Below are 24140 nucleotides of genomic sequence, written 5' to 3'. Positions count from 1 at the left end.
ATGAAGATAGAGGAGATAAGGTAAAATTTCCTGTAAGTTTCTACTTCCTTACTCCCAGATGGGGGTAAGAAAGTAATAAAAGCAAATTTGCTGTCTGCCAGCTATCCAAGACCCCACTGCTGTCCCCACTCCTCTGGAGCTGCAAGGAAAGCTTACCAGGTGTCCAGAGCAGCCCAGGGGAAGGGATGGGCAGGGATGGGAGGAACCCAGAGGAGGAGGGTCTCAGGGCTTCTGCTGCTCAGAGTGACCCCAAGATGTGTTAGAAAGTCTTTTTTCCCAGCCTGGCGGTCAAAGAAGGAGTCAGAACTCTTCAGTTCTCGTTCTCAAGGTTGCTTATTATTTCTTATCTATAAAATTCTTCCTCTGACCGCCTCAGGTCTATCTGGCAGGCTGGGTTGAGGCACACTGGCCACCCTCAGGGTGGTGTTATCTTTTTATACTAAAAACTACATGTACATTGCTTACCATAACTTCCCAATACCTATCACCTATGTCAGACATAGTGAACTTCTACTCTAAACCAATCTAAAAGTGCCAGCATCACAGCAGAAGATGGAGGCCAAGAAGAAGAAGAAGGAGAAAGGCTGGACACATCCAGATTCCTCCATCTTGCCTCCTGAACCCCCCATTCTAAAAAATCCCAAAAAATCTATTTTGCACCCTGTCACCAACTATTATTTTACTTAAACTCTCTTGACTTATAATTCTTCATATAAAGGTTGGTAATTGGTTTTTTCTAAGGGCTAAATCAAAGGCACAGGGGTCTTGGGCTCTGTGCCAAGGTCTCTGAGCCCCCTGGGCAGGGTTTCGAGCCCTGCAGGGCAGCCAGAGGAATTTCCTGGGTTCTGACAGGAGGGCACCAGAGTGTGATGAGCAGAGCCATGCCCCAGGGCTCACCTGGTGCATGTGTCACAGAACACCATCCCAGTGCCATGCTCCCCCAGGGCTCACCTGGTGCACACAGACATTGCACTTGTCACAGAACACCATCTCAGTGCTGCCATGCTCCCCCAGGGCTCACCTGGTGCACACAGACATTGCACTTGTCACAGAACACCATCCCAGTGCTGCCATGCTCCCCCCCAGGGCTCACCTGGTGCACACAGACATTGCACTTGTCACAGAACACCATCTCATTGCCGTCCTCCCCCTCGGGCGAGCGGCACACGTCGCACACCACGTCCTCGTCATACTCGATGCCCAAGCCCTCCTCGGTCTCGATGGCCATGTTCATGTTCTCATAGCACATGGTCTCCAGCTCCTCCAGCACTCGCTCCAGGGTGGGCTCATCCAGCTCAGGCTTTTCTGCAAGGCAGAAGGCAGAGAGTGAAGGCAGAGCCACCAGAGCAGCTCCAGCACGGGCGCCCACCCGCCTTCGGGCAGTGTTTGGCCAGGGGCTGAGCATTTCAGATGGAAAGTCAAGAGCAAATCCACAGCCAGGGCGAAACGGCTGCTCCTACCTCGGGATGCAGTTTGTGTTTCATAGACAGTAACAAAATATTGCTGCTGGCTGAGAGGAAGGAAACCCATTCAGCTGAAGCAATGCGGATAATTGGGGCTGACAGTTTCAATGTTCAAGGAGACAAGTTTTGCAAAGATGCTTTCTGCAGAGAGGGCTCAGACAAGCTTTGGCAACAGAAAGTCAGTGCTTTAATTGTTAAGACTGAAAATTGACCATTTTAAGGCCAATTAAATGGAAATGTAAAACCGAAGCCAAAGGCAGAAACTGAGCATAAATGAGGGGGGGGTTTTGGTGTTTGGGTTTCGTGAAAGCAGGAGGTCAGACCCAGGTGGGTCTTTTATTCCCCCCACACCAGGATCTTTAATGGAGAGAGGTGGCAGAGATGCTTTACCAGAGCTTTCTCCACAGAGACAACTAGGAATGTAAGGTCAATAACTAGCAGAGGTTTTTTAGAGCAGCAGCCTCTAGCAGAGAGACACCCAGCTGCCCTTAGACAGGACATGCTGCTGCCCTGTCCAAACCACCCAAAATGGTGCCACACAGAAGGCTTGTCCCAGAAGTGCTGCCTCCCACCTGCACACTAAGATCCTGGTGCCACAAATGCAATGTGAGGTCACTCCAGGCAAGGAAGAAAATCTGTCAGGAGCAGGGGTGAGGCTCTCCCTGAAGGGTTAGAGGCAGAGTTAAGCCCCCATCACACCCTGTCTCCCAATGAGCTTTATGTCATCAGAGGAGAAGGGACAGGGACAACAGAAGTACCAGCAGGATGCAATACAAAACAATTAGACTTTGTAGCTCATTAGTGTGGATAGAAATATCCACAACTGGCCAGACAGTGGAGGAGCCTGACCCAAACTGCTGTCCACCCTCCTTGATCCAAAGCAATGGAAGAAAATACCTCATTTATAAGCAGAGATGGAGAAAAAAGGCTTGAGGAAGAACCCATAAGGACCAGTTACTAATTAAACGTCCAGTGAAAGTTCTGGCATCCTGGTCGTCTCTCAAGCCACAGTGTGATGTCCCTGTTCTGGGCTGAACTCTGGGCTGCTCCAAAGCCCCAAGGGATGGGGTTGCAGGGGTCCCAGCACCTCTGGCTGGATGGGGCTGGCAGAGGCTGCATCTTTCCCCCCATAGCCACTGATCAAGTGAAAAAACTCTGTCAAGGGGGAAAGCACCACGTAGGCGAGCTCAGCAAGCAAACATACCATTGTCTGCCTTTTTAAGCTCTTCCCCAATGTTTCACTGGCACGGTTTCCCTTGGCTTGACAAGTCCCTGCAAACATCCAGCCTGGCATTTTACATGTCTATGTCGAGTCTGAGATACCATCTAAGACAGACAACACTGCTCCCTATCACAGCCCTTGCAGGAGCTGGGGCTGCTGTGCTGCAGCGTGCCAAGGAACCTGCTGATACCTGCTGGATTCCACAGCAGCCTGGAGATGGGTGTGGGATCTGAGCCCCAGGCTGGCACAGGCTGCCTGGGGCCTCTGCAGCTCAGCAATGTGAAGCATCCTGCACTAGCACAGCGAGTTCTGAGCACCAGGGCTGGGATGGAGCCACCATCTTGCTCTTGGCACCACTCCTGTTGGATGTCATGGAAACATGGAAGGGTTGAGCTTGGAAGGGACCTTAAAGATCTTCCTGTTCCAGCCTCTCTTCCACGGGCAGGGACAAATTCCAGTAGACCAGGTTGCTCCAAGCCCTGTCCAAGTGTTTGCTTGAACACTTGCAGCCACAGCTTCTCTGGGTAACCTGTGCCAGGGCCTCCCAACCCTCACAGGGAAAAATTTATTTCCAATATCTAATCTAAATCAATTCTCTTTTAACTCAAAACCATCCGCCCTTGTCCTGTCATTGCCTGCATGTTACAGAGAAAGTCAGAGTGTAATTTTTGCCTTAATGGAGTCCCTTTACAAACACACCACCCGAGGTGCACTTGCTTAACATGACTTTATGTGAGTATTAAACCAGTCCAGCAAGAATATCCTCCTCTTGGTCAGGGTTTCAACTCCCCATCTGTGAGTATGAGCCTGAGCACCAGAGTGCCAGTCTGGAGTTATCCATTTCTCCCAACACTTCAGGCTCTGCTCTTCTGGAAAGCAAAATGATCGTCAAGGTGTTCCCAGTGCTTTTCCCCACACACTTCCCAGAGCTGCCCTGTGCTCATGGGAGAGGGCAGGCAGAGAGCTGACAGCTGCAGGCAGCATGAGGAAGGAAAGGGAGGGGGTTTTCCACAGGAATCACGAACTCAACCTTGCCCAGGGTCAGGATCATGCTGGCATTGCCACTGTTCACTTCACCTCGAGTGGAAAGAAGCAGCACCCATCCCACCTCCCGAATTTTCCACCATCGCCTGCCTAACCCTGGGGAGAAAGTTCATGCTGATCCCAAAACTCCTGCCAGAGGAAGGGCAGAGGGAGAGCAGTGCCTCGGTGGGGTTCCCCCATCAGCCTCTGTGGCATGCAGCTACTGCAGCCCTAGATGGGAGTATGGATATCACACACACACACACACACACACACAGAGGCACTCTCCCACTCCATTTAGGTGTAATTACATCAGGAATGTGTTTGCCAAGCCTCATCCCAAACACCTCGGAGCTCATTGAATTGACAATTGCACTTGATGGGGATGAAGCGATTAATCGTTTGTGAAACACTAAACAATGGGGCCTGGGGGTGAAATGCTTTTTCCATTTGTGCTCGATTTATCTCCTTCTGTATCACATGAAGTTTGTGCTACTAAACTGCATTCATAAAATTGTCATCTTTCTGGCTGCAAAAGCTCTCTCTTTATTGATCGTGGCCAGCTAAACAGCAAACAAAAAATCCTCCACCAAAGCACTCCCTGTGTGCACATGCACAAGTGACACTATTATTGTCCCCAGAGAAGGAAAGCAAAGACAGACAACTGATCTTGGCTACTATTAACAATCCAGTGATGTCCACATTTGGGACCATCCCCAGGCCAGTGGACTCTACCTGCTGACCAAGAGAACAGTATTTTCACCTGGTTAAGGTGTGCCAAGGTCTTAGAAAAGAAAACAAAGTTATTCTGAGCCCCCACAGAAGACAGCAGTGATAGCCATAAACTTCTTCAGAGTTTGTCTGGAGAGATGCAGGCAGAGGTGAGGCTTCAATCCTGTGCCAATATAATCCCTGGCTATTTAGCTCAAAACACTGACACAGGAGGAGAATGTCCCATCACCCCTTCCAGGAGGCCACCCACACCCTTTCCTCATTAACACGGAGTTCATTAACCATGATGGGCTTTGATGTGGCCACCCAGCCTCCGTGGAACACCCCAGTATTGCCCCACAGTGGGGAGGGCTGTAATCCAGGGAATGCTGCCTCCCACGGCATCTCAGAGCAGAAACTCTGTCCCGTTTGCACAGGGCAGGATGCTGCAGGGCAGCACCTTCCCAGCTAAAGGAAGCACCTGAAAATGGGGCTGGCTTCAGAAATGGAAGAGGTGACAGATAATGATGCACTACAGGAGGTCTCCAGAGCTGATTCATGAAAAGGAAACATGAAAGAACTTTGCTCCAAGCAAAAAAGTCATTCCTGTGTGTCTGTGTCAGGGTCTGCTGTGATCCCTGCAGCTCCACAGCATCCCCATCACCCCAGGGGCTCCCAGCTCCACACAGCTCAGCCCTTACAGCTGCCCACACAGCACCTGAAACCCGGAATTTAACCCTCTGTCCCAAAGGAACTGGGGTTACTGGGCTGGCCCTGCAGGCACAGTGCCAGGCTGGGGACAAGCACCAGGCACATTCCTTCACACAACGCCGCCCTCCTTACAATTATTCCTCTAATATCCTAATTTATGTGGCATGAAGGAGCAATATTCTTCTGCTAAATGAATTCTCAGCTACTCCTTGTCGTGGTGTGAGCCAACTCACTGCGAGGGGAGGAAAAAAAATAGCTGGAGAGCCCCCTTTCACAAAATAGAGACCTATTTCTGACTGAACTGTGCTCCACTAATATCAATTTACTGAAACAATAAATCCTTTCCCCCTGTGGAGAATACCTGGAGATGGAAACAGCTCATGAACAAACAGCTATCAGGACTGCAGACTGTGCCATTCACCGATTCACAGACTATAAACCTGGGAGTCCACTTTTCAAGAAATATATATATATATATATTAAAAAGAAGTAAAATTCCTGCTTTTTAAAAGTATAAATTAAAAAGGGAAAGCAATTGTGAGATGATGTAGGCTTGTCTCTGACTATCTTTGAAAACCTGAGGTGAAAGAATGACAGGTCCCTGATGGGTGGGGTGTTCACACATGGTACAGGGACCACACACTCCAGCAATCTCCTTCCAGCTCCCTGGCCCTCCAGCTCGCCCCAGGCAAGCCACTTCAAACCCGTCTGCTTTGTCACCTGTGGGGACACCAGCCACCCTGCCCGGGCTGAGTGCCCCCCTGGGCATCCTTCAGGGACATCAGGGGATGACAGCCAACCTCCTGAGCACCACACCAGACCCACCTGGGACTCCCAGAGCCACCTCCAGCCCACCACCTGCAGCCACACAGCCCTTGGACGATGTAGCAATTGCACATTAATCTTTTATCAGTGTTATTTATAAACATACCCGGCACGTAAAGTGTGACCAACACACAAACAGTGAACTGAGCATCCACGGTGAAGCCTCCAGACATTTTGTTACAAACACAGCCTGCTAATGCACTTAAAAGATTTACAGGAACCAATTATCACCCTTTCTGCCACCCACCGACATCAATTATTGCTCAAATTTAAGATGATGAAAAAATGTTTCAGAAGGCACTTTAGAAGCTGCTGCCTCTCTGCAGCGATGCTTGGCTCTGACAGGGCTGTCCTGGAGCACTCCTGATGAAAGCCTCCTCACCTCATCAGCAGCAAAACTGGAGTACTGCTGCAAACTACTGCAATTACTGCCAGGAATTTATGGAAACAGCAAAACAGCGACTTGATGTAAAAACTGATTGTGCTGAAAATGTGGAGGGAAAATGTCTTAAGGGTCTCCCACTGATCTCCAAGCCTGCTAATCTATACATTAATACATCACATACAAACAATTAATACATTCATTTACACATTATATTGATTATCTGTATCTCTGAGGAGATAAACAAGCTCAGATCCAGAGGCCTGTGGTGTTTTACAGAGGGGAATGGCTTCAAACTGACAGAGGGCAGGGTGAGATGGGCATTAGGAAGAAATTCTTCCCTGTGAGGGTGCTGAGGCCCTGGCACAGCCTGCCCAGAGAAGCTGCGGCTGCCCCATCCCTAGAAGTGTCCAAGGCCAGGTTGGAAGGGGTTTGGAGCAATCTGGGACAGTGGAAGGTGTCCCTGCCCATGGCAGGGGGGTTGGAATGGGATGAGCTTTAAGGTCCCTTCCAAACCAAACCATTCTACAATTCTGTCCTGGGGTGCCCTGCACAGTGGGACATGGACACACAGTGGTGGGCAGCAGCTGCTTGCAAACAGGCTCTGCCTGGGGAGTGCCAACTTGCTGCCTCAGGGTGAAAAAGGGGCTCCCAGAATCCCAAAAGGATGCAGTGGGGTGGCAGCAGCCTCGAGTGTGACACCCAAGAATGCCAGGGTGGGAAGCAGCCGCTCTGTGAGGAGCAGGACTGACAGCAGCCTCTGCTCCACTGAGCACATCTTGCCCAGGGTGCTCCACTGACTGCAGCTTCTTTCACATCTATTTGACCAATCTCACCTCCACCAAGGGAGGGATCAGCACATTAGCACACAGACATATCTCAAGTATGCAGCGCTGAATTCCCCCCGGAGCTTCAAAAGCAATCCATGTGACCTTTGCATGTTCCTGCCATAAAATACCAGGAACACCTCCAGCTCCAAAGATAGAAGCTGTGGTGGGCATATGTGAGCAGAATACACCATATGGATTAAGTCAAGGGAATACTTAGAAACTTCGACTCTGCCTTCAGCAAAATTGATTCCGACAACAATTTTAGCAATTTCTTGAGGATTTTCCGTGTGTTTATGAAGTGCCCATCACTGCAAAAGCATCTTTCAGCCTTGGTCTTTGAAGTCTCTCTAGCTCCACTCTTACAATAGCTTTGGATTTAGTGGAGATCACAAAACACAGCATAAAATGTTAATGTAAAAATGAAGACTTATGGCATGGCTGCTGTCTAAAAGGACAGGCCTGTGCTGCCTGGAGTGGCATGGACATTAATCTGGCTCCAGGCTCCATTCAGTCTTCTTCAGATCCACTTTTTTTACAATCTCATATTGCAGCAGCAACAAATAAAACACTTAGGCATGCCTAAATACTGACTTCATCTCTAGGACACAAAGGTTCTTTAAACAGCACATTTCCATCGAGTACAGCAACAGCTACTGAGGCATATTACTAGGGGGTTTAAAACTATTTAAAGCTGTTTTATGTTTAAAACTTTTGCTTTTCATGTGAAACCTTTGCTTTCTGGAGCAATTCCACTTAATTGGGAGAGGAGTCAGCAGGCAGAATGCAGAGAGCTGGAGCTATCTGGAGGTTTATCTGATCTTGGTGATAAAATTCCATCCCTGGGGTGACCTAAAAAGGACTGGAAAAGGCATGTGCTGTGTGCTATGTAGTCCCACGAAAGGCGAGCTGGATGATCTCATAGGTGTTTTCCAGCTCTCCTCCCCACACATCCTCAGGAGCCAGTCAGAGATCTGGATCCTTTGTCATTAAATATTTTGGGAATGACATATTGTACCCCTGCACAGCCCAGTGACAACAGTTCAGCCAAACACCCATGAAGAATTTAAACTTCTGCCTACCTCCTAAATTAACGCTGGGGGATAACTCCTGACTCCTCTGAATGGGAGGACAGGCTGCCATTCTCTAGTTAAGTCATGTTAATGATCTTGGAGATTAGCAAAGCAGGTTTGGAAATCTCAGGGAGTCATTAACAGTGTCATTAATGTCAAGGGCTTCCGGGAGAAAGAGCTATTTATGGACTGCCTCGGGCCAACCCTCTGCCTTGGGTGCTGAAGGGCACCCAAATCCCACCCTGGCTTTTCCCATCTGGGAAGCAGAGGGAGCAAAGTCCCTGCTCTGGCCCAGCCCAGGAGCTCAGCAGCAACAGATTTGCCACAACAATTTTCCTCTATGAGCACCCAAATCCCATCACTTCCAGGGGCAGGAAGATGCACCCCCTCAGAGAAGCCCAATGACCTCCAGCCTCCACAGCAGGCACAGCTCCCATGGGTGATGAGCCATGATCCTGCAGCCAGGAGCACCAGCTCCCATCCTGCTTCCCACCTGCCAAACCCCCAGCTCCCCACAGCAGCAGGGATGGGGCATTATCAAAGCCACATCTTTTCCTTTCCAAGCCACTGGAAAAAATGCACCAGCCCTTGCACTGCTAGAGAAGTTGGGAGGACTGGGGGAGGGGGAAAGATACCAGAATCTATTGGGCTGAAGCTGAACCTGCAGTGGATTTCACATGCCAAATACTGGTTTTCAAAGCTACTCTCTCCCCAGCATACTTAAGGCTCAGCCAGGAATGACAGAGCTCCCTCAGTGACAGGAATGGGCAGGAGAGGCAGGAATGGGCAGTGATGCTCTCTGTACTACCACTGTTGGGATCACCTCAGTCCTTATCACCATCTAGAGCTGGTGAGCAGGAAGGCTCAAGGGCTTCCTCAGATTCTGTGGTTTCATCCACCCTGGACAAACATCTCCTGAGGACACTCCTTGGAAAAGGTGACTGGCTGATAAATGATGAGATGGAGGGGAAAAAATGCAGCTTGCTCAGCATGGCTGAGGGTCAGCAGCAAAGCATTGCCTGTGTCCTGCCCTGGGATTGATTCCCTGGGATGCTGAGGCACCAGCCACACCACACCTGCACAGAGCAGGGCTGTGGCTGGGATGGAGCTCAGCCTAAAGCTCCCCTCCTAAACTCAACTCACCCCCAAGGCAGAGCTGCTGGAGAAGCTGCCCCTCCACCCCAGCACTCGTGGGGCTGGCACATGCCAGCCCAAAGGTGACATGGGGACAGCCAGCTCCTGTCTGGGCTGGGGCAGGACCTTCCTTTCAACCTTCCATCACCCCAGGAGCTCCACAGCTGGAAACTGCATTTGAAACCTAATACTCTGAAGAAATAATAAAGCAAAGCAAATGTAATCCAACTGAGCTGGAGAAGCCAAATCTCTGCCGTCTTCACTTCTAGAGACTTATGAAATACACACAAGAGGAAGTGGAAATAGAGACAATACTTCTCTGGAGCCCAGAGAAGTTCTGATGGCCATGCAGCCATGGAGATGGTGAGGGAAAGGGCAGCAGGGGATACAGTGAAGGCACAGTGAGGTCAGGATGATGCCCAGTGTGGCTGAAGGTGGTTTCTTGCTGCAGCAACAGCAGCTGTGCATGGTTAGGAAGGGTGGATCCTCTGCAAGTCCTGAGCAGGACTGAGGCACTTGGCTCTATCCAGCAGCACCCTCTGCTCTGCACAAGGACTTCACTGTAGCTGCCAGTGCCTCAAAACCTGTGTGTGCTAATGACAGAGCTGAGGCTGCTAATACAGGACCAGCTAATGAGGGAAGAACTGACTTGTGACTTCTCTGTGATGCCACAGGCTCCACAATGTTGAGATTATGGGAAATCCAATATACAGGATACCTATACAGACAAACTGTGAAAGCAGCTTCTAAAACTTTCTCAAGGTCATGGTAACAAAACTTAATTGTAAATCAGGAGTATACCAGAAGGACAGATCTTCCAAAACCAGCATCAGTCAAAGTCATGGCCAACTTCTGAGCTCACTTGTGCTCCATGCAAGCTCATTGAACTGCATCTTCCTGACCTCACCCTGAATCCTGCTGCAGCCCTCAACCAGCTGCCTGGGAGAGCCAGCACAGTCCTCCTGCTCCTCAGGGCACTATCCCATCTGCTCAAGCACCTGATAAAATCCTTTTTCCCACTCCTGAAAGGCCTCTGCCACCAGGACTAACCCTTCATGTAGGCATGCTTGAGCCTTCACTGACCTCACAAGGTGAATGCTTTATTGAGGTTATTACTCTTACCTGCAGGGCAGCAGCCACACCACAGCAACCCTTCCCTAACAAGGACTGGAAAATCCCTCCACAGTCTGGCAGGACTACACACACCCAGGGGTCTGTGCCAACAAATCTGCCCAGCAGACCATGCTAAGCACCACTGCCAGTGGTCAAATTCCAAGCTCAGGTACTTGGACTTGACCAAAATCCACTAAAGGATTTGAAGAATGTGCAGTGATATAACAGCAGTGATGCAGGCAATGTTATGCTGTGATTATCTGGAGATGCCTGGAACAGGAAACAATCAGAACCAGGGTTTCTGACATTTCTTCTTCAAGGCCTTTAGTTCCACATGCTTACTCAAAAATGCCCACTGTGGGACACCCAGGCCAGAGAGAACACAAACCCAGCAATACTCACCCATCTCCTTGAGCTCCATGTTAACAAGTTCCAACCAGCAGGCATCGAGCTCGTCCAGGTCGTAGCGGCTCATTCCCTGCAGGTAAGTCCTTGTAGCTTCTGAAATCTCAGAGCCAGGCAGGCTGCTGGGTGAAACCTGTGAAAGTGAGCTCTCCAGCTGGGGGATGATCCTGGAAGAAAAGAAGGGGAGGTTGAGAAAATTCTGTTTCTTGCCATGGAGGGTGAGAGCACACCGGGCACCTGACTCCATGAAGGAAAACAAAGCCACTGCACCTGAAGTCAGTCCAAGCACTGACAGATGGCCTCAGGAGAGCAACTACAGCAAGAGTGCTCCCATTCATCCACAGAAATTACTCTTTACATGAGAAAAATGAGGTGCAGTGGAGATGATGCTCCAAGTACTCACAGCAAGCCCCCAGGCATTAACTGCTCCATGAACACCTCCAGTGTGCCATACACTGCAGTGCCACAGCCACTGGGCAGCTCTTTAGCACTCCTGGCACTGGGGAACATCCCATGGTGGCCTCTGAGATTTGTTCTGAGTGCTCTCTAATCACAACCACAGGGATGGGGAGAGGAGCTGCCTCATCTGCTGCAAACTCCCTGCACAGAGAGCAAGCAGGCACTGGCTGTCAGCTCTTCTGCCTTTCCTTGGCAGCTCTGCAGCAATATGCATGAGACTTGCCATGCACATGTCAACAGTGTCACGCCTCATGACATACAAGCAGAGGACAAGCTGGAAATGAGAAGCAGCCTGTGGTGCCAGCTGACAGATCTCAGAGAGGTTGGGAGCTGGAGCTTGCTGCAGGATTTGCACAGCTCACGTTTCCTCCCTGAAATCCACCTCCTGGCACAGACAGCAAGCCAGAAAGATGCTGCAAAGAAACAGCAACCAAACATTACTCACTGCAGCACATCAGCCCCCTCCAAACAGCTTCTCCCCATGCAAAGCTGGGGGACCCAGCCCTGCTCTTGCACCAGTGCCAGCTGGGAAGGCTGCTGATCCCTGGAAGATTTTTATCTGCCTTCTGTCCTGCTAATGTCAGAGCATCGAGTGCCTTGTGCTCTGTGATGTGTCTGGGGCAGAGCCATGGTGTCCATCACAGAACCAGATGAGCTGTGGTACCAGGTGCTCCAAGGTCTGTATGTGCCAAGGAGAGACACCTGAGCCCAGCTGTCCTTGGGAATGAGACCCCACCTGCCTTGCCAAGGTTGGGAAGGAAATCTGTGGCAGGGCAGGAAAATGAACCTGGAGTTCCTACAGAGCCAGACATGCAGTTTAATTGCTGTCCTCTGTGGTCACAAACACTGGAGGTACTTCCAGAGCCACCACCAGGAGAAGCAACAGTTTATGGCACAGAGAGGGAAACATCAAGAAATAGGTTCTTATTATCCCTTTTGCTTTACCTTCCCCACCAGTAAATTGAAAATAAACATGTGACCCAATGTCCTGAGTACAGCTCCAAATTTAAGGTAAAGAACCAAAAAGAGCCACATGGAAGGGCAGCTCTCAGTCCCCACATTTTAGAACAATCTCACTGTAATCAAGGATAGGACTTGGGGATTCACTGAGTTCTCTAACACAGACATTAGAGGTATGCTCCAGCCACAGCTTCAGGATTGGCATCTAAGGAGCTCCCAAACCCTTAAAAATCAGAGAATCACACAATAGATGGGTTCAGGGGGAACCTTGAAGATCATCCAGTTCCACCCCTCCCTGCCATGGCCAGGGACACCTTCCACTAGCCCTGGCTGCTCCAAGCCCCATCCAGCCTGGCCTAGGACACTTCCAGGGATGGAGCAGTCAACAGCTCCTCTGGGCACCCTGTGCCAGGGCCTCCCCACCCTCACAGGAAGAATTTCTTCCTATTATCTAATCTAAATCTGCCCTCTGTCAGTTCAAAGCTATTCCCCTCTGTCTAATCACTACATACCCATCTAAAAACTCCCTGTCCAGCCTTCCTTGTAGCCCCTTTAGCCACTGGAAGATTCTATTAACAAAAAAGTAAAGCAGAAGCTGCTGGTGCAATGTGCACTGGTTCACATCAGACTGAACCTCTCCTTCCCATGAGCTCAAGTCTGGGTCACCCCTCACAGAGACAGAACCTGGGTGTGGGAGCAGCCAGGCTGGGCACAGCCTTGGTACAGGAGAGAAAAAAACAGTCCTCCACCTGCAATGACAGCTTCTGCTGGGAAGAGCTGCCTGAGCAGCACGAGGTCAGGGCCATAAGCCCTCATTAAGCCAAGTTACACAAGCTGCTCACCCAAGAGCCCCTGCAACAGGTGATGCTCTGACACCGAGCCAGCCACGGATGCTCGGGATGGCAGGAGCAAAGAGCTGCTATTTTTACCCTGGCATAAACCTGCAAAGATTAATGCTCTGTGCACCTATCAAAGGAGTAGCCTGAACAGGTCACTCACTGCATTGAGAGCACTGAAATGCACTCAGTGTGATGAGGATGCTGACGTGGCTGGAGCTGTTGTTATCTCATCACAGGGGTTCCATGCTGTTGTCTCCTATCACAAAAGTTCCAAACCTTCTTGGTGTTTCTTGTGGGCATCTCCTCAGAGCACTGACTCTTTCTTCTTCACAAAGCAGCCAACTGACTCTAGTGCCCTTCTCACCCAGCCATCCCACTCTTTTATAGCACTCTTCTTCTCACTGGTTACAGCTGTGGCCTGTTAAGGTCAGGCCTGTTCCTAATCTTTGATAATTGGCCCAGCTCCAACTCCTTAGGGGTGAGATTATTTTCTACACTATCTTTATTTTCTTATATTCTATCCCCCTACATGGAGCAACCCCTTGGGGTTACCTCACACAGTGCATACAGCACTGCCCACCAAGAGTGGTGTGTGGGACCAGCCCCTGCCTGAGCCTGGGCACATCCCCTCCCAGCTGGGCACAGAGCTCCACCTCCTTTCTGCAGGAACCTCATGGAGAAGTTTTGCTGAACGTGATGCTCAGAGACAGGAGACAAGTGACTGTCCCCTTGAGTCATGTACATGTACCTCCCCAGTGCTCCCAATACCCCCAAACCTGGATTCATGTTCAGACTCTCAAACCTGGATTCATGTTCAGACTCTCAGGTCCTGGATGTGCACAGTCCCTGGTGATGCAGAGATCACAGGAAGCTCAGGGGCTCACTGATGGTAGCAGCTCCACCAGTGCTCAGTGTCCAGCTCTTTCTGACACTGTAATTAAATGCAGTTTGCTTTGGTTTAATGGGAACTGGCACTTGTGGAGGGACACTTTGCCTCTCACCATGTCACTGATGATGAAGATCAAGGTAATGAAGACACAAACATCTAACAAGCTGACCAGCACTCTGTTAAAGGTTTGAAACATGCCAGTGCAGTGATGGCAGGTGCCTCTCCCCATCTGGGAGCACAGGGATCAGGGAGGGATGATCAGGTGCTGCAGCTCTCAGCAGACACTTTCCTACAAGGAATAAGCACTACTATGAACAGTATCTTCCTAAGAGGATCACTGAACTTTACTTTTGAAGTTTCCTGCCCATAACCCCATGCTGGTCTGGCAGCATGGGCTGGGATCTCCTGGAGTTAATTCAGGCTTGGGGATGCTGAGACATGTTCATGCCATTTTCTCACCATTTCAAATAGCAGCAAACAGAGAAGGTCAGAAATTAAGAAACTGAAATAGCTGCTAAATTATTTTTTATACAGTGAGAAACTTGTATAACCCTATGAAGACCTGCTGGAAGCCTGGTCCAGATCAACTCCCTGACTCATCTGCAGCACTCAGTCAAACACAAGGGTTTTATGGCTTGCAAACAATTCAGCAAACCCTAGGAGAGCCTGTGCCTGCTCCCATGAACACTGCTCCCACCCTGAGGGGAGCTGGAGGCTGCCAGATGCTGAGGCTCACATGGGGCATCCCAATGCCCTAGAGATGCACAGCCTGCCACTGATTCCTGGATCTGCTTTGGTGGATAAAATCACATTCCTAGAAAGCAGCCTACTCCTTCCTGACACACCTGCAAAGGCCTTCCTGGTGCTGAGATGTAAAGATCAGTGACTGCAGTGACAGTGCCTTAGGCCAGGAGGAGCTTTGAAAGGAAGAGATCCTACAGTTTAAGACAAGAGAGCAATCCTTTGTAAAAGACCAAGCCCTGCCTCACAGCAATACAGAAAACAGACCAAGCTGGGCACCTTCCTCACCTCCAGTAGCTTCAAGAAACTGGAGCCCAAAGAGTTGTAGGCTTTGTGCTGTCCAAGCACTGCAGTGGAGACAAAGCAATAAAAAGGGAACAAGGCACAGAGGCTGCCCTCACCAGTGTCTGTGCATCTCCTGCTGGGCTCCAAGAGCTGGGGATGTCATCAGGGCTCCCCTTTTGTGCAGCAACAGGTCTTAATCCATTGGGAAACCATGTTTCCAAACTGCTGCTGGTGGACAAAGAAATACCCAGGCTGGGTGATGAGGAGGAGTCTGCACAGGAGCCACCAACCCACCCAAATTCACCATCATGGCAAAGAATCACAGAGGCAAAGAATCACAGAGGCAAAGCCTCCACCAGGAGCCAGACCATTCACAGAAGCTCACTTACACAGGAGGAGCATTTACTCCTTTATTTATCCAGAGACACAGCATTTTTTAAAAATCCTGTATCAATCAAAGGCTCCTTTAAACGAAGGGCTGAAAGTCGGGATCAGCCTGAAAATCACAACAAACCTGAGGCCATTAGTCTGAAAGTGGGTCTCAAGGGCACTTGAGGAAAAGGAGTAAGTGGACCCCAACACTCTTGAGGATCACATCTATCCCTGGAGAAGATTACACAGTAATAAAATATACTCAGCAAATTCCCATGGTTAATCATCTCTGTAAACTGAATGCTTCACTTGGCTGAAGGGAGAAGGCTTTTTTTCTATATGCTCCCTTTTAATATATCAGAAATAATTAATGCTGCATAGTGTTTCTCATCTAAAAATACTTAATTTTATTACAACGAAGACATCAGTCAGTAATCTTTTCTTTACCTCCACTCCAGTCTAAATTAGTCTTGTCCAATGTCCATAAATAAGTCAGCTTAAGAAAGTCAGTGAAAGACAGCTCTGCCAGCAGCCTTCAGTGCTGATACTGCTCCTACCACCAGCTCTGCTTATGGGGGAATTCTCCTGTGGCACACAACAGTTTTAAAAGGGCAATTTAAAGGGGTGATTTTCACTTTCTGTTTATTAAAAATAGTATCTAGCAGGCCATTTGGACTGGATGCCCCACTTTCTTATGAACTTAAGCTAACAGATTTTATACATGCTGTTGCCTCTCAACAGCAGAGCAGAATTTAAGCATTTAAGTTAGAAAAAAGTGCCTGGGGGTATAAGAGTGAAGGATAGGGTTGGAGATAGTGGTGGATGGTCACAATAATGAGCCACAACCCACACACAAGGGTTTGTGATCCTCAGCATTCCCACACCCAGGTTTACTGACCATGTTACTCCTACTTCTTGTATTTTTATGGCTTCTAGTAAAGGCTATAAAACCATGAGCCAAAAACTATACTCCCAAATCTGGGCTCAAAGACAAAAGGGAAGGCCAAGAAGATAATATATATTTAGGTTTTCAATTAACTGGCCTGAGGTGCAGACCTGCAAGCAAGCTGGCCTGAGCAGCTGGATGAGCCCAAAAGTGGCTTCAGGCTCACCCAGGTCTTGGTGCTAACAGGTACCTGTGCACTTCACCCCTTCTCTCCTTGGCTGAAGATACTCCAGGTAACATCTGGAGCACCCCGGTCACCAGCACAGAGAGTTCAGAGCCCTGTGGGCACCCTGCTGGCACCCCTGGCATAAGGAACCTGACACCAGAGCCCAGCACCCTGCAGAGGGACCACAGGTACCCAGAGTTTGTCAACACATCCTCCTGTGGATGGAGAAGAGATGCTGGAGGCAGCTGGAGGTCCTGGAGAGGGAGGGAGAGAGGTGACACAGTGCATCTAAACAGGGCACTGTCACCAAACCCTCTTACTTTAAAACAAACAAGAACCTGAGAAGAATGAGATGGCACTGCTGGGATCACTTTGTGCAGAAAATAAATGATTTGTAGTATTTCCTTATTGGCTGCTGGAGCCAAAACCCCCTCAAGATTTGGCAACAGCCTCTGAAAATCCATGCAAGTTCATCATGCAAACATACATCAACAGAGCAGCCATGGGAAGGGGAAGCTCTGGTCTGGGAAGGGAAACCTGTGATGGCTGATGGATGAAGGGAAGCCTGGATGGCCCCATCTGCCACCCATTCTGCACCATTTGTAGGCTCACTTCATGGCAGGGGCTGCAACAAGCACATTCCTAGTGAAAAAGGCTGATGGGGGGAACTTAGCATCAGCCCCTCCTGTGTACATCCCTGCTGTGGCACACAGCTCAGTGCCACGAGCAGTTTGTCCCCACTGCCCTGATGGGCACAGTGGGTGGCTGGGCTGGCACTGCCCTTTGCTATAACCCAAACCTTCCTTTAAGTGCCTGTCCCAAAAACCTACAGAGGCAGTTACACACACAGTCCAGCCACAAAGCTCCATTTGCCTTTTGCTGCTGTACTGAGAGAACAAAGCAGCTGAACCTGGCCCCAGGAGCATCCAGGAACAGGAGCAGCCGTGCCCAAAATGCACCCCCTGACTGCACAGACATCAGTGCCTAATGCTCAGTCTGGGAAGGTCCCTTTGTGCTGCCTGAGTGGCACTGAGGATGTTCAGGAAGGGGTTAATGCTGCTTGCAGCAGCGTCCTGCCCTCGGTGCCAGCAGCCAGTGAGTGCAGCTCCAGGTGACGTAATGCTGGGTGCCTCCTGTGCAGCAATGCCTGGCTGCCTGTGCAGGCTGCACTCCCCGGCTCCTGCTGGATGCCCCAGGGACCCCGGGATGCCTCAGGGACCCCAGCATGTCCCAGGGACCCTGCTGTCCCCTGCCAGGCAGGGACCAGCCCAGGACAGGGTGCCCCCCTTGGCTGCCGCTGCTCTTTCCCAGCTGGATTCTGACACTCGTTGCTACCCAGTGAACATCAGAAATTTTCATTATTAAAGCATCCGGAGCCATGGGGAGCATCTGATCTCTGAGCAGCACAGCACAGCTCCACAGGGCACAGCCAAATTCCTTTCCAGGACCATTCAAGGGCTCTCTCTTTGGGCTTGGAAATCCCCCTGTGACAATCCCATTCCCATTTCCATGCAGAACATTAAGGATGGGGTAAGGTGGCCCCTCCCAAGCTGCTGGCAGTTTAGGATTTACATAGGCAGGCTCTGGAAGTTTTACAGAAACGCAGCTGAAGCTCCCAATTACAATTAACAGGTGCAGTAAGAAAAATGCTAAGCTGTTCCCTCCCCATCTGAAATCTCCTTCTGTAACAGCCTGTAACCACAGTGGGTCCTTCCAGGCCCCTGGAATAACATAATCCTCTAAGGAGAAAGTGATTCACTCTTCTTTGATGTGATAAAAAGAGGAAAACAAGTGAACAGGAGGCACTAAACAGCCATCTTGTGAAACCCAGACAGCTTTTCCAATTCCATTTCTGAGCTGTTTATCACCACATAAAAAGCCTGATACCCAGCAGACTAGAGGAAGACCAGTGTTGATGTCCCTGTCTTTCTCACATTTATATTCCAGCCTAAATCTCACTGAGATTTAGCTCAACAAATGAATTATTTAAGTTGCAACTCTGATTCAGTGCCCAGAGAATCATTTTGATGTAGATGGGAGCGGGGACCTGGTACAGAAGAATTCAGGTGCAGGGCAGTGTCTGCTTTCCCAAGGCAGAGGAGAGCACCACAGCACAGCTGGGTTCATCTCCACAGCTTCTGAGAGAGGAAAACCAGGGCTGCAGGGACACAGCAATGGCTGGGCAGTGGTTTGCTGGTGGGCTGATTGAACAACAAAACACAGATGTTTTTCTGGCAGACCAGACAAAAGCAGTGTCTGTGCTGAGAGTAAAATGCACAAATAATTTCTGATGCTGTGCAAAGATCTTCTCCATATTCCCTTCCCCTTTTCTCTCTGTGCCATTCAGCTCTAACAGTGGTGTTGAAGGCAGCAGGGGGACTGTCCCTCCCTGCTGCTGGGAGGTGACACAGCCTGTGCTGCTCTCCTGGCTCTGAAACCCAGCAAAACACAGCAGCCTCCAGTTCCAGGGCAGCTGCAGAGGATGCTCACACAGAACCCTGCAGGCAAGCAGGGCAGAGCAGCCCCAGCACCCACAGGTGCTCCTCTCCCCCTTTCCAAGAGCATCACTGACCCACCCATGGTCCCTCAGGGACCCATGTCACACAGCAACCTCCTCCCAACCCAGCCTGCAGGCTGCCAGTATCCTGCTCATTTCTATTTAAGCAATATATGTCTTGGAATTGCTACTAGAGAAGCCAGGGACACTTGAGTGTGTGTTTTCTGGATATAAAAAGACAAAAACAAAGTTGCTTCTTTATGTAACTTAAGCCAAGCTACTAACATTAAAGCATCTGGAATTAATTATCCCAGCCAGATAATGTTTCCATAATTACTTCAGTAATGCAAACAGCTCCACTTGCCTTTGTATCCACCTACTAATGGAGACCAGAAACAGAAGACATGAGCAATGGTGGTGGCTCTGCACCTGCCATGCTCTGAGCATGAGCCACAGCACACCAAGAACTGGACAAATCCCCCTACACTGTGACTCACACGGCTGAGTGTGGCAAAGCTCAAAACACAGACACAGGCACAAGATGACAACAACTCCCATCCACCAGCACCGTGTCTGCACATGGATCTCCTTACAGAAACCCAGCCCAGTGAAAGCAAAGCTTTGAGGAATTTGAAAAGGCAGCACCCAGACTCTTTTAATGTGTTCTGGATCACTGAACTGACACTGAACCCTGAAGCACATGAGAACAGCTCTGACACTCCAGGCAGCTCACAGCCCACCCCAGAGAACAAGGAGGGATCCACCTGCCTCTTCCACCATCCCCTGCAGCTACACTTGTCTGGGTGCCCCTCATGAAACCCCAGAATGGTTTGAATTGGCAGAGACTTTTAAAGGTCCCCTAATCCAAGCCCCATGCCAAAAGCAGGGACACCTTCAGCTAGATCAGATATTCCAGATCTTCTTCAAGTGCACTGAGATAACCACCTACAGCTCTCCTCCACCTCCCCAAGGTCTGGCAACATAGTGAAGCTAACTTTCCAGCCACACCTCACCTAAATTCAACAGGACTACTCACAGCACCAAGAACTGAGCAGCTATTCCTGCTGCTGGGCTATCACTCTCCTCCCATCACTCTGGAGAGCACTTAAAAGCAATAGTTGCTTGCATTGTTCAAAGGGGACCCAAGGTGCACTAAATCACTAAGAGGTGATTTCATTAGGGCTGTGGTTGCAAGCCCAGCAGTCAGAGCTGCTGGGGTTTGCCTGGCTACACAATAAATCCACGGTTCTGGATGGAGAGCAGAGGCAATGGAGTGAGATGTGGAGGCTCCCAAGGCTGTACCAAACCAGAGTTGGTCCCAAGAGCTGTAAACCTTGTTACAGAGCAGCAGGAAATCCAGCTCACTCGTGCTATACATTTGCTGCTGAAGTACACTTGACTTTCTGTGTGCTTGATCCAGTATAAACCACAGGCATCCACTGGGAAGATTAGCAAACATTCAAAATAAAAGTCCAAGTGGCTCAGAATGAGGTAAGAACAGGCTGGATTAACACATTTCCCATAGCAAACTAATAAAGGTGAGGACTTGCTGAAAGCCCACACAAGAACTTGTCAAGCAGAGAGTAAACCAGAAATGATGACAAGTAACAGGCAGAGTAAATCACACTCACTCCTTTGCAAAGCACTCACAGGCACTGGGCACGAGCCAACAACCCTGTGCAGCACCTGTGCCCCCCTGTGCAGCACCAGTGCCACCCTGTGCAGCACCAGTGCCCCCCTCTGCAGCACCAGTGTCCCCCTCTGCAGCACCAGTGCCACCTTCTGCAGCACCAGTGCCCCCTTCTGCAGCACCAGTGCCCCCTGTGCAGCACCGGTGCCACCCTGTGCAGCACCAGTGCCCCTTGTGCAGCACCAGTGCCCCCCTCTGCAGCACCAGTGCCCCCCTGTGCAGCACCAGTGCCCCCTGTGCAGCACCAGTGCCCCTTGTGCAGCACCAGTGCCCCCCTGTGCAGCACCAGTGCCCCCTCTGCAGCACCAGTGCCCCCCTGTGCAGCACCAGTGCCCTCCTGTGCAGCACCAGTGCCCCCCTGTGCAGCACCAGTGCCCTCCTCTGCAGTACCAGTGCCCCCCTGTGCAGCACCAGTGCCCTCCTCTGCAGTACCAGTGCCCTCCTCTGCAGCACCAGTGCCCCCTGTGCAGCACCAGTGCCCCCCTGTGAAGCACCAGTGCCCCCCTCTGCAGCACCAGTGCCCCCTTCTGCATGGCCCAGACCCTCTGCTGTCCTGGTGTGATTCATCCCACCCTAAACCAGGTACCTGAAGCCCTGGCAGGACAGACCACCTTGTGCACAGACCATCCCTCCCCTCTGCCTACAGGGACAAGGGATGCCTGAGCAGATCTGACTGGAAACCTCCCTTTCCCAGTGGCAGGGCTGGAGACCAAACTCCCTGATGTTACATCACTGGGATTATTTTGCAGTCCTGGACCAGTGCCACTGGCCAGCCCATCCTCACCACAGCCAGCTGTCACTGTGGGGGTCCCCAGGAATGGGCAGGCAGGGAGCCTTCCTCTCCCCACACATAGCCCAGGGCTTGTGATCAAAACATTTAGGCCTAAGGCAATTGGGATTTTCATTTCTTTTGATCAGAGCACAGTCTCTGAGGGAAGTGTACATGTATTTCTGGAGCATACCAGAACCCAGGCATATTCAAGGGCAGGCAGCCACAGAACAGGGATAACCAACCCAAGAAATAGCCCTTTGTAAAATCGCCAGCATGCCATCTGCAAGCTCCAAACTCACACATTTTTCATGATGAGCTGGAGGGAAGGGGAAAAAAAACAGGGGAAAAAAAAAGAAAAAAAAAAAGGATTATGTTAAAAGAAAAAAAGCTGTGCTCCAAAAGCTCCTCAAACTGCTGCAGAATCCTGCCTGCCCCTTCTGCAGCAAAGCCCAAGGGAAGCAGCTGATGAGTCAACAGCCAGCCTGCGTCGCCGACCGAGGAGAGGAAGTCCAATCTGAGCACTGAGAACAAAGTGTGCTGGTTCATGGAGTACACACTGAGCAGGCAGCCTCGGGGAGCCCTCCCCGGGCTGGGACTGCAGGGATACAGCCTGGCTGCCAGCCAGCACTCCCAGGGGACACGGAGAGGTGACGGCCAGGCATAGCTGGGACATCTGCATCGTGCCACCCTGCTGCCAGGCCAGCCTGGCCACCTTTCCTCAGGCTACCATGCTCCACATTGCAGCACAGACTGCTCCTGGAGGGGCTTTCTCCCTTTGCTGGGTGTTCTGGATGCAGCACCCAGCCCTGAGAGTAGGAGCTGAGGTGTCTTCTCAGTGCCAGATGGGGGCAGGGATGTGTCCCAGTCCTACACCCACTGCTGGTGCACCAGTTCATTCCTCTCCCCGCCTCAGTACACTCATCTCCAGCACTGCTTCCCACAGACAGACCTGCTCCGTGTGCCTCCTCTGCCAGTGACACTGGCATCACAAAACCACAGCCTGCCAGCAATACACACCCTTGGAAAGAGCTGCTGGAACTCCTGGACATGTGGGGGCACCTCCTGATGGGAGTCCAGTAACGAACAGCCCGGAGGAGATGAACCTGAGTGGGCAGTGCCACACCACCCAACCCAGCCAGCCCTGCACCAGCTGGATGTGTTCCCTGAGCACAGCAGGAGCTGCCTGACCTCTGTGTGGCCATCAGAGAAGGGCAGAGGGGACTGAGGGAGGACAGGACAGGGACAGGGCCGTGGTGCCAGCACGGCAGACGGTTTGTGCCGGTGCCGCCATCGCCGGTGCTCGCCGGGGCTGTGCCTTCCTGTTAGCACAGCACTTTCTGTTTTCTGTTAAAACAGGGCCACAGCGACGATGCAAGTATAGATCTGCAATGCCAAGAATATCTGGGAAGGCTGCCAGCAAGAAGCAGCCTTCCTGCTCGTCCTCCCGCTGTGTGCAAATTCACAGGAAACAGAATCTACAGCACATACTAATGTGGCTTAATGCGAGATCCAAGAGCCACCTTGAGATCCTGCTTGCATCCCTGTCAGCCTGGGGAAGGAGCCACATGCCAAGAACATTAAATCATTAAATAGAGGAGGAAATAAAACCTGCACAGGTGCATAAAATCCCACGTAGGTGCCGCTGCTTTAGGAAGTGTTGAGCTTGCACTGTGCAAGCTCAACACACATCGCCACCAGTAGGAAGGGACAAGCCCAGGTCCCTGGCACATCAACTCAAAAATGCTCAAAAATGGCTCCACAGCCTCCTATGAGCACGCATCAACCAGCAAAGTCCATGTACTTTGGGGTTTATTATGGTGTGACTCTGGGAATACAAAACTCATCTGAGTTTTTCCCATCTTCCCATTTACAACAGGAGAGGTACCCAAAGCCCTGATGCTCCCAAACTGCTGATAACTCTTATTCTTACTTTACCCTGTTTAATCCTGAAGCTGAGATGAGCCAACTTTGCCTCCAACACCCAACTGCATCCCACAGCAGACTGGGACCTTGCATCTGGATCTCCTCATGCTGGAAATCTCTGTGCCTCTGTTTACACAAGTGTAAAATAACTGCAGAGTTCACACAGGGGCTGTAAGGCTCAGCTCTGGTCCAAAAAAGCCAGTGGAGATCCTTCCACTATGGTCTCTAGCAGAGGTGGAGCACAGTACCAGGGGGATGCAGTGTCACCACCACACTGCAGGTGGGTGACCAGGAGACACAGGGCAGGGGCTGCCAGCCTGCCTGCTGGAAGGGAAAGCTGCCCTGACTGCTCGCTCCTCTGATAGCTCCCATCTGACTGGAAGTGGCTTTTATCTCCACACAGGAGCCCTTCAAGCTCTGGGCAATTCTCAGGCCAATAAAATTCTCAGATTCAAATAAAACCCTTTTGAATAGCCGTGAGCCAGAAGTAATCGTGGAGAGGAAACAGCTGATCTCCTGTGCTGCCTCTGATGACCCTGGCATCCAGGTGGCTGCCAGCAGCATCCTCCTGAGACAACAAGCCAAGATATGCTGCACCTCTTCCTCCCCTGCTTTCCTCACAACTGCACTGCAATTTGTGCTAACCTAGAAAGGACCCTGGAGTTTAAGGTGGCTCTTAGTGAAGGCAGTTTGAGACAGATGCTTTCTGAGG

The 24140-nt window shown here is 50.6% G+C and overlaps 1 protein-coding gene across 1 annotated transcript in view; it reads right to left on the bottom strand.

Annotated features, from left to right (window-relative positions):
• The window catches only part of JADE2 (jade family PHD finger 2), a 71397-nt gene that overhangs the window by 25631 nt on the left and 21626 nt on the right, over positions 1 to 24140 (bottom strand). The window contains 2 exon segments of the mRNA XM_071443225.1: positions 1094 to 1305; positions 10887 to 11056. Coding sequence (XP_071299326.1) covers positions 1094 to 1305; positions 10887 to 11056 — 382 coding nt within the window.

This window comes from Agelaius tricolor, unplaced genomic scaffold, assembly GCF_023055355.1.
Source record: "Agelaius tricolor isolate 1412-34295 unplaced genomic scaffold, bAgeTri1.0.p SCAF_18, whole genome shotgun sequence".
NCBI lineage: Eukaryota > Metazoa > Chordata > Aves > Passeriformes > Icteridae > Agelaius > Agelaius tricolor.
This window is presented reverse-complemented; position numbering and strand designations above follow the sequence as displayed.